At 35.3% G+C, this 11,724-nt stretch overlaps 1 protein-coding gene across 1 annotated transcript; it reads right to left on the bottom strand.

The window, feature by feature from the left end:
* Window positions 1-330: 330 nt before the first annotated feature.
* Window positions 331-2,540, bottom strand: LOC145130584 (uncharacterized). Its single transcript, XM_079065359.1, has 10 exons — window positions 2,369-2,540; window positions 2,159-2,252; window positions 1,929-2,056; window positions 1,773-1,857; window positions 1,594-1,663; window positions 1,235-1,443; window positions 1,028-1,148; window positions 772-951; window positions 616-684; window positions 331-540 (listed from the first exon to the last, which is right to left on the bottom strand). The coding sequence occupies exons 1-10, from the start codon at window positions 2,538-2,540 to the stop codon at window positions 331-333; spliced, it is 1,338 nt and encodes a 445-aa protein (XP_078921485.1).
* Window positions 2,541-11,724: the final 9,184 nt, after the last annotated feature.

The raw sequence follows: 11,724 nt of genomic DNA, 5'->3' as shown, positions 1-11,724 counted from the left end.
CAAGATTTTGTAATGAAAGGTGCATCAGGTCATGTAGCTACCTGCTAGCTGGTATTTCATAAACTGTTTATATAGAAACACATTGAGTCTGAGATTTAATCAACATAGTTATAATAATATGTCATTGAAATCATCCAAAAAATACATTCCAACGATGATAGTAATAAAAAAAAACCAAAATGAAATAAATTTAAATGAACCATTGTCTTAAAATTTGTCCCATAACAAACTTATTTCGACCAATCATTGTACCAAATAACTAAAACAACTTTAAAAACCAAAGCAACCCATCTCAAAAATTCTAATTTGTTTTTGAAAACATAAAACAACTCACTTTTCCACTTTAGGAACTAAAAGTGTATTTCCCTCTCCGATTGATTTTCTTTTAGATTTTGTCGAACTCAAATCACCTCCAGAATCAATGTCATAAATGTCATGGAGGTTGCGCTTCAAATCAGTTGATATTTTCAGCGGACTGGTTGCAGATGATTTATCAACTGTTGATGGAGTAAAACTCTCATCTGTTTGTGATATGACATCCTAAATTAAAAAAAAATAAGCCGTCATTTGGAATATATAAATATTAATGAAAGTTAATATGGGAATATAAAATACCTTTTGAACATTCTGAACAACATCATCTGATTTAAGGGGTACTTCATTTAAGGACACTGATTGAGTAGTCTAGAAAATAAAATGGACATATACAAAACGTTATGTATATAAATAAAAAAAACAAATATAAAGGGTGATCATTAAAACGTTATGTACCAAAATTTCTAGTTTACTTTCCAAATGGGAAACAATGTCCACATCCTCTGTAATTTTGACAACGCTATAGATATTATTATAGTTGTTGACGTTGTAGGATGTAATATCAACAAGAAACGCAAATTTGCGGTTTTTCAATACGTTCATTTGGTTTGGAAAAAGTTGCATACTGTCTCCAACCTGTAAGAAGTCGTTTAATATATTAAAACAAAAAAATGTTATTTGATAAAAAAAAATTTAGAATAAAATAGCATACCTCTTCATGTAATTTTTTCAACTCATATGCACTTATATCCAACAATCTTTTTGCTTCCCTATCAAAAAGAGTAAATCCAATGGTGCCGGTATGATCTTGCACGTTGATAGGAATTATATACCTAAACAAAAAGTATTAGATTAATATTAATTTTGTTGAAATAGTGAAAAGATTAATTAATATTAATATAAGTAGATATGTGTTTACTTTAAAACAACATGAAAATTCTCGTCATTGCAAACTGGATCTTTACACTGAATAACAACACTTTCTGAGATGTTGTCGGGGGCAGTATAAGACAGATTTGGTTTGGGCACTTCGTTTATCTTTTTCCCACATTTGTAGCACGCTTCATAACACCAAGGTAGATTCTGTCTTATATTGACAATCTTACCAACTAATACAAATTTCATTGCCTGTATAAAATAAAATGTAAAATTAACAGAAAAAACACAAAAAATGTAAATAAAATCAAAGGATATAAAATAAAGAAACATACTTTGAGTGGTTCTATGATCTCAGAAATGGTTTTTAAAGGGAAATCCCCTTTAAAATCATCTATGTACGAAGAAGCGTAACTTGGCAGCGTAGTTATGCTTTTTTTCCGGCGTACCTCCATTAACATTAGCTTTCAATCTGTAATGTTTTAAGTTATATTATTAATTAGAATAGACTGAATTGTTATAATTTTAAACACAATATAAAATTTTTTAAACATTTTAAATATATATTAAAATAGACTAACTCTTTTTTGAAGTCATTAATCTCATCAATCTCAGAATTAATGAACATTTTTGTTACATCATAGTGACTTTTTGCTTGACCTATTCCTGTAAAAACAAATTAGTCAATAAAAGTAGATTGATAAAAATAGTTAAATATATATAGTTTCACTACAAACCATCCCAAATGTTAAGTTTAACAAACTGCATCACTATAACAACACAAGTAACCGTGGGGTTACTTTTCAAGTACTGTGACAATTGGTGTGCTTGACTTCCAAATATAGTGACCTGCAAGTGTACAGACCTAAATAAAAAAATAATTTAATTAGTAATTTGGATTGGTTGTTATATTAGTAAAAAATATGAATAAAAATAAAATAAAAAGTTTCTGTTTACATAATCTCACTCTAAGTTGCTTAGTGTAATCTTCATGTAATGCCTTAGTGTGTTAGGATCGGATGCTTCAAGTGGACGAAATGAGACAATTTGTCCAATAACATCTACACAAGTTTAATAAAATAGAAGTAGATATTATTTAGTTAAATACTAACATAGTAACATGGATAATAAAATACACAAATTATAAAACTGAATGAAATAAAATTTAACAACTAACCAAAGAATGACTCTCTTGGGCAAGTTTGTTCGATGATAGAATTAAATTCAACAAACACAAAACCATTAACTGGACCTGAAAAATCCTCACATCTTTTTATAATAGTTTTCCAATCCAAAGTAATGGTTTGTCTCTGACCGGTAACACTAAAACCATTTTTCACAGCAGCCATATTGGGTTTTAAAATGATGTAACTTTGATCTTCCTTTAACAGATGACCAAATCTGGAAAAATTTTGGTTAAATACACGAGACTAGTATTTTGTTCCCTGTTCACCAAAATAAAAAAAAATTATATTGATTGAAACATATGTAATATTTAGTAGTTTTAAAAAAATATAACAAACCTCTTCGTCCATGACGATCATTTCAATGGATAAAACGATATTATTCCTTATGAAATTCCACATCTTTAAAACCCGTAGTTTGAGATGTGAATCATCAGCCAAACTTTCAATGTCTTTTAGGTATACTTTATTACCTATATTCATTTCCTACAAAGAATTGATAGCATAAGAAATAAAAAAATAAGAAAATACCAACATATTATAAAAGTAAAACAGAAACTGTTTAAACCATATACACACAATAAAAAATTAAATCAATTATGTTGAACATAGCAATAGGAAATTTGCAAATTTAATTAATAGCATAAGAAATAAGAAATAAGAAGATAGCAATATATTATAATATCAAAGAAGAAACTGATTAAACTGTTTTAACCATATTATAATTACACATCTTTACAATTCTGTTGTTTATCAATAGTGTTTTTTATCTACATACACTAACATTTTGATATCCATATTATAACTGCATTTGAAACTTTATTGATATATGATTTTATCATGTTAAATCATGTTTATCATTTGTTTAAATTATGATTTGTTTATCCTGTTTAATTTAAAAACACTAACCTGATATGTGAATTCTGAAATCTTGCAGGAAGAGTTATATGTGGAATATTCACAGATGCAATTGAAAGTCACAGAACATGATTAAGGGATTTTAAAAACATGGAGTACACGTTTTGAGGTAATATTTATATACACAGATACCTTTTGGTTAGTTTTGTCTTTTAATGTTTTCATAATCCTTTCAAAACGAATGCATCTTTCTTTGAGCTCAGAAACATGCGAACAAATAACAGTAGAGTGTATTGATTAAAAAAAATAAAAAAGTTTCAGACACAAACATGTACATATATACATACGGTAACAGATACATACACAAAGAAATCAATAAAAAGAGCAGTGAAGATGAATGAAACAGATACATTAAAAAAATGAGACAGCTTAGTGAACTGAATAGGTAGATACAGTAACAGTTACATACAAAGCTTGATATTACGATTATGAAGCCTTCAAATTTATAAAAAAAAACAGATACATACACAAAGAAATTGATAAAAACAACAGTAGAAGGAATCATCAGATGAATGAAATAGTTACCTTAAAGAAAAACAGAAGACGAATTGAGATGGTTTCCTGCAATTGATATCTCTTTTGCTCTGGAAATTGGAATCGCTGTGAATGAAGAAACCGTGATATTGTATTTAAAAAACAAAGATTAGGTAAGTTACGGTATTTAAGGAATTGATAAGCATTTACCTTTTGACAGATTCAATTATCGTATTTAATCAAATTATGATTATTTACCTTCCTTTTTTTATTTCACATGCAGGAAACGGGCGTCCTTAATGAAGGGAAGAACCGGAACTTCACTTTGTGTAAAATAGTGGGAAAATTCGATGGGGGGAAGGCTCTATGACTGCCACGTGTACAAAATCTACCTATTTATTAGAATAGGAGATATACATTAAGGGCCCACCATGACAATTTTCAGCATACTCTTAAGTATCATTTCAATTTATCAAAAACCAACCTACTATTCAGGAAGGGCAAAACGGACCAGCAGTTTTCTGCAGCAAATACCAAACATACGTCATGTCAATCAGACTGATTTTCTAAATCAGATTGAACACCATAGAACAACAAAATAAAAAAAGATGACATTTCACATTCTGATTAACCCTAAACTAATTTCAAAACTTGCAGACTCATGAGAATATAACCAAATAATCAACCAAGATCACTACCATTGCACATTCATAAGATCGGATCATATCTTATCTAAATACCAAATCCAACAAAATATTTCGACCTTTCACCCACACATCCTAATTCTATACATGAAACACTACGAAATTTACAAATGAAGAATAAATAATGAGTCGGTTACCAGGTTCTCACTTGGACCAATGTATATGAAAAGTTGATGGATGCAACAACATGTCGGGAGGAGCAACAGAAGGTGGAGAGGCAGAAAGCAGAATTTAATAGAACTTTTGTAAATTTGCACCTCTAAACAATACCCATATTACAAAGGCCATATAAATACAAAATCCAAATAGTATCTAAAAAGCAAAACAATCATTCATAACATATATTCGAGAACCACTTGCATTCCACAGGATCGATGAGGCTTCTCTTCATCTTGAACAACAGAACTCCAATAACACCCCAAAACCCAGTTCCATAACCACTCATTATGTCCACATAAAACAACCATACTTTGGTCTGCTCATCAGCTGCTTTGGGTTTCTTCTTGCTTGTTATTGTTGGATCTTGATGATTTGAGCAACTGTTTGGCAATGGAGGTCCACAAAGATCTTTGTTCCCAGAATATATTGATGGATCAGTAAGCGTCTGCAGTTGATTTCCTGTTGGAATTTGTCCCGACAAATTGTTGTGTGACAAATTCAAATGACTCAAAAAGCTCAAATCTGCAATGCTTGAAGGAATCATCCAGCTCAACTCGTTTTCTGAAAAATGAGAAAATAACTGTGTCATGTTTCCAATGCTGTCTGGAATACTACCAGTGAGATGATTATTAGAAAATTCAGACCCACCAACATGGAAAGTGCAGTTAGCTCGACGGGTATTTCTCCCACAAGTTTATTGCTTGAAAGGTCCATGTTATAAACCATTCTCCAAGTTGTTGTATATTCAAGATTAACACCTTTCATTACCTGAATCACATTCGTATCATAATTGATAACTGAATAATGCTCATCCATCAAGTGACCCACAACCATGCCATTTAAGTTTCCTACACAACAAGGGATGGTTCCTGTTAAGTTGTTGTATGCAATATCCAAAATTTGAAGATTTGAAGTTTGGCATAGAGATGGAGGAATTCTACTGGTGAAGTTATTTTTGTGTAGCCTCAAAACTACCAAAACTGATAGTTTTTCTCCAATCCAATTTGGTATATTTCCAGAGAACTTGTTATCACCTAAATCTAAGAATCGTAAACCTTGTAGATTCCCCAATTCGAGTGGAAGTTCACCAACAAAGTTATTGTTGTTCAAACTTAACCAATATAATGAAGAAATAAGAGCTAACGAACTTGGAATGACAGAAGAGAGCTGATTTGAGCTTAATATCATGATAGTTAAAACCCTGCAGATTCCCCACACAGTTGGGAATTTTACCACTTAGCATATTTTTCGAAAGATTGAGTACTCGCAAATATGTCCTTCTGCACAGTGACCTTGGAATCGACCCATTGAAAAGGTTATATTCCAAAAGTAAGTCATTATCATTTCCCCCATTAGGAAGGTTTGTCAAAGGTCCGCTAAGTTTGTTGTGAGAGAGATCTAAGAAATTGACATGCAACTTCCGCAACCATGGAGGCAGAGGTCCCAAGATTGTAGCATCGGACAATACTAACTTCTCCGGCTTCTCTTGATTTCGAAGCCACTGCCGGAATCCGTTCATGATAATGCAAGAACTGAGATCAAGAGTTTCCAACTGGAATGGAGGTATCCACCCACTTGAAACATTGAATGTCAACTTAGTGTTTGAAGAACTATCCAAGTACTTCAACATCAAAAGGTTAGCAAAATGGGCTTCAGTAACTATTCCTTCTAAAGAATTGTTGGTGATATAGAGAGAATTGAGTTTGGCAAGTTGCCCAACTGAAACTGGAATAGTCCAATTTAACAGATTAGATCTTAGATCCAAATATGTTGAAGCTGCTAATTTTCCAAGGGATTCTGGAATTGAACCATTTAATTGGTTAGAAGAAAGGTCAAGTTGGGTAAAATTCCCAAAGAATTCTGGAATGGGACCAGTCAAATGATTTTTATTAGCCGAAATATACACTTGCTATATATTTCGGATTTATGTATTGTATCTGTATATTTATTGTGTATTATCTATTCCTTATTTAGCTGATTTGTTAGTTAGACTTTCCCATGTAATACCTCTGTACCTCTTGTATTTACTCAGATGAGTATCAATGAATTAGGCACTGGAATCACAATAATTTACATGGTATCAGAGCCAAGGGCTCCTTACCGGAAAATTCCTTCTTCCCGGCGCAGCCAAGGCTGTACCGCCCTACCCCTGTTCTCTCTTTTGTTTCTGATATCTCCCATATTTTCACAATGGGTGATAAATCTGATCAGAACCTGTCAAAGCTTTCCATCCTTCTTACACAGTCACAAACATACAAAACAAGATTCGAACTCTTGATGGTACCAAGGTTTCGTACTCATCATGGGTTCGGCTGTTCAAGCTCCACGCCAAAGGCTACAAAGCTCTTGCCCACATTGACGGTACAGACCCTCCACTGAAGACTGACCCAACATATGAACCATGGTCAGAAATCGATGTTATTGTCTTACAGTGGATTTACGGGGCAATATCCGATGACCTCCTTGCTAGGGTTCTTGAACCGGATTCTACTGCATATGAAACATAGTCCAAAGTACAAAACATCTTCCTAAACAACAAAGGATCTCGTGCTGCTGCACTTGAACACGAATTCAACAATCTGACCCTCCGAGCCATGTCGTCTCTAGAAGCCTATTGTCAACGCCTCAAAGATTTGGCAAGTCAACTGAACGATGTTGATTGCCCGGTGAATTAGAACCGTCTGGTTCTTCAACTTGTTCGTGGTTTACCTTCTGAATTTGACACATCAGGAGCTTACCTAAATCAAACCCTACCTCCATGGGACACCGCGTGTTCCATGCTTCAACTTGAAAATCAGCGCCAACGCGCTCGGGACTCCTACTCACCTGCCAAGATAGTCACCACCATTGACCATGAACCCCCGGCCAATCCAACTCCTCGTCATGGGGATTCTAGAAACAAAAATCGTCAGCACCAGCAGCGCAATCCGTATCGTCGACCACCAGGAAACAACACCTTCGTGTCTCACAACAGGACCTATAATCAGCTCCTTGGTCGCCAAACGACATCCCACTCAAATAACCGTCTAGGTCCTCCATCTGGTCAAACACGACCTCCGTGGGCCAACTATCCGCCACCATACTGGACTGCACCCTGGTGGGCTTCACCACCACCATGCCCATATCCCACTCAACCTGGATGGGCTCCTCCTTGGGCCATCTCCTCTGCTCAGCAACAGTCAAGACAACCACAGGCTCAAGCTCACTTTTCGGATGTCAACCCACTGGAGCCTTCTGAACTCAGAGCTGCTTTCTCAACCATGAATTTGGACCCAAATGACGATTAGTGGTATAACGACTCAGGTGCTACTACCCATCTCACTGTTGACCCAGGTAAAATCTCAATCCCTAGTGTGTCTTCTGTTAAATTTGTGGTTGTTGGAAATGGTGAACAGGTGTCAGTAATTGGATCAGGCCACACCACTTTACCTCACCCATTTATACCCATCCATCTCAAAGACATACTACACACCACATTCCATTAAAAACCTTGTATTCGTACGAAAATTTTGTCGTGATAATAATTTATCTGTTGAATTTGGCCAATATGGTTTCTCTGTAAAGGATTACAAGATTGGGAAGCACCTGACGAAACACAAAAGTTCCAGTGAACTCTACCCCTTCACCAAACCAACCAATGCTCAAGCTTCATCTTTTTTGTTTTTTCCGGTACGCCTCTTTGGCATTTTAGACTAGGTCACCCGGGTTCTCATGTAATGCATTTTCTAAATCAGAATAAACATATTTCTTGCAATAAAGTTGATCATTCATTTGTTTGTCATTCCTGTCAAATCACTAAACACAAACGTTTACTTTTCAAAACATTCCACAAATATATCCAAACCTAATTCAATACCACCCTCAAAACCTTCCAATGTGACAAAGGCGGAGAATTTGATAATCACCAATTTCATAATTTTTCCACCACCACCGGTCTCCACATTCGTTTTTCATGCCCACATACTTCCCAACAGAATGGCACAGTTGAACGCATGATTCGTCGTCTTAACGAAATCATATTATCCCTCCTAACTCATGCTTCTCTACCATGACACTTTTGGGTTGATGCCCTGCACACAGCCACCTACCTTCACAATATACTTCCCACTAAATTACTTGACAACCGTACCCCCACTTCCGCTCTCCACCTCAAAAATCCTACATCTGATCACTTACAAACCTTTGGTTGTGCATGCTTTCCTAACCGAAATGCCACCCTACAACATAAACTTTCCCCCAGATCTACACCATGTATCTTCCTAGGTTACCCAACACAATACATGGGATATCGATGCCTTGACACAACCACGGGAAAGGTCATCTTATCTAGCCATGTAACTTTTGACGAAACCACCTTCTCGTATGCTAATCTCAACCCACATTCACCACACAAGTACTCATTTCTAGATTCTGAGCCATCCCCACTCATCTTCCACCCTCAACACACATCCCAATCTGACCCTACCCCGCCACCAACCGCCACCTGTCCTAACCCTACTCCCTCACCACCAGTTACACCCTAATCCCCACCCTTAACCACCCAGCCTACACCATTACCTCCACCATATTACCCTTTAACTTACTCCTGGAGAAGCCAATGTTGGGTTTTGAGCATTCTAACACTCCTAAGTGTATATACAACCCTAAATACCTTGGATCTATGTTTTCTCTATTATACATACAAATATGAATATCCAAGGTATTATCCTAACTAGCATACTAAAACATTGATACTAGGGTAATAAAATAGATAGAATACATACCTTGTTGTTGCTTGACTCCATGAAGCTTGAGAGCCTAGTGCCCCAAGTGTGACACTTCAAATGGTTCATACAACATCATGAACACATGGAATAACCATGAGAAGAAGACACTCCAAGCTCAAATTGACTAGCCCTCACATATGTATCACACATGTCAATTTCTTGAGCTAAAGGGGTCCTTATATAGTGTGCACATTAGGGTTACACCATGTAACCCATGACTTTACCCATTCCTTATGCTCCATGGGTTTTAACCTCCATTGAGTATCCATGGGTCACCAGATGGGTTAAACCCAACATAAGGAATCTTGGATCATAAGCCCACATATATAAGAATGAATGATTTACACAATCAATCCCCATATATTTAATTAGTCTCTTTTTGATCACTATATTAAGTCCAAATTAATTCTTGATCAATACTAATTAAATAACATGATTTCATATTAATATATTAGAACTTATAATATATTAATATGTCACAAAATGTCTTCTCCTCACAAACGGTCTATCCAAATGTTCCGATGCCATGCAACCCAAATGGACCATTCCGAGTCGGGTCAAGTACATACCAACTATAGTTATGGACTTAGACACTAATCCAACAGTCTCCCACTTGAATAAGTCTAAAACTATTATTGCGTATGACTTCAGGAACCAACTGGCAATCGTAGCTCTCAAAAGCCGTTGTCGAACTCTGACCTTGTCGATGAACCCTGACCTTTGTCAATGACTTGTCCATTAGATAAGGGATCATATATTCCTCCATTCTAGATATCATATGGACTGAGACATGGATTATGAATCATTCTCTCTGTCCATTTGTTGTTTCCCGATTTCCGATTTATGACGACTGACTAATTGAACAAATCAAATCAGTCCAGGCCCGGCCGAGCACTTACATTTGTCATCACTAAATCATCGACGGGCCCACATATATCGTTGTTATCCTGAAGGTAAAAGGAATGGATAAACTTCGACTCATATGGCTTGTTCTACTACTTGTTGAATCATACACAAAGGCACGTTTTATAACATCGAGTTACCAATGTGTTTTCGCGCAATCAATGTACAACCAACTCATAGTAACAACTCATATCTCTAGGTTTGAAAAATATAAGATATTATCGTCTCATGATCACTCGTGATAAAATCCATGAAGTGAGTCAAATGAGCATGGGTTGAATCCAATACTCAGAACTTAGGAGCACTCATGAGTGTTGTAGCACCGCTTTGTCCAACATTTTAGACCTCTACAAGCCAACCCATGACAGTCTTGATTCATATCTACTTCCAACATATGACCGACTGTGGATGGTTTGAATAACTTAGTCATTCAGACAGAAAGACCTAGTCATTCAGACAGAAAGACCTAGTCATTCTGGAAGTCAAAACATGCAAAGCGAAACACAAGAATAATCGAATCCAATATGGTCTCAGAACTTATGAATATAAATAAACACACCTTTTATTTATCACCATATTGATTACCCATTATTCATTACATATTGTTTCAAACTATCAACTTTATACTTGAATTAAAACAATAGTTGTCCCATGCTCCAAGCATATACACTATGTTTTTCTAAACACTAGTCATGTCATACACCAAGTATGCATACTAAGTTTGTCTATGATCTTTACTTTGTGAAATAGATCGATTAAACATAATTCCAATGATTCTCATTTCACAATCCCAAATCCTTACCGCAAACATAAGAATTCCAAATTCCTGCCATTTACCTAAATCTTGTTAGATTCTAAACTTATATGCATTGATCCTCTTGTAATGATTATGCACAGAGTCACAAAGACTTGTCAACAGACATTACAGGGTATTCCAATGGAGATCATTCCATGGAACTGAAGTCTCAAATTCAAAGTACATCGCTTTGAACATCCTTCTTGCATTAAGTTTCCTAATCTTACACAGATTTAATGAACAACTTCCACCTATGGGAATATTTCCATATTCTCATTTTGACTATCACTTCTGAACAAGAGTTGCCTCTTTTTTCAGAATATGTCAAAATGGACCTTCCAAAATTAACATTATACTTCCAACTGTCCCTAAGCAACCAATCTTTGGTAAACCTTAGATTGTCCTCAATAATTGCTTAACCAGTTTAGTCATATCCAATTCTAGACTTTTCCCTTCTTAATGCCCTAACATTTGGAAAATTTAGAAAGGATGAATATTATAGCACATGCAATCGATCCTATATCTGAAGCATATGGGACACGATTCATGATGTCTCACATAAAGACATGATACTAGACCAGTCCTTTTGCTATAATATTTCTATGTCTATTTGCCAAGTTCTCATAATT

The sequence above is a fragment of the Lactuca virosa genome, chromosome 8 (assembly GCF_052849685.1).
Source record: "Lactuca virosa cultivar CGN04683 chromosome 8, Lactuca_virosa_CGN04683_v6, whole genome shotgun sequence".
NCBI lineage: Eukaryota > Viridiplantae > Streptophyta > Magnoliopsida > Asterales > Asteraceae > Lactuca > Lactuca virosa.
This window is presented reverse-complemented; position numbering and strand designations above follow the sequence as displayed.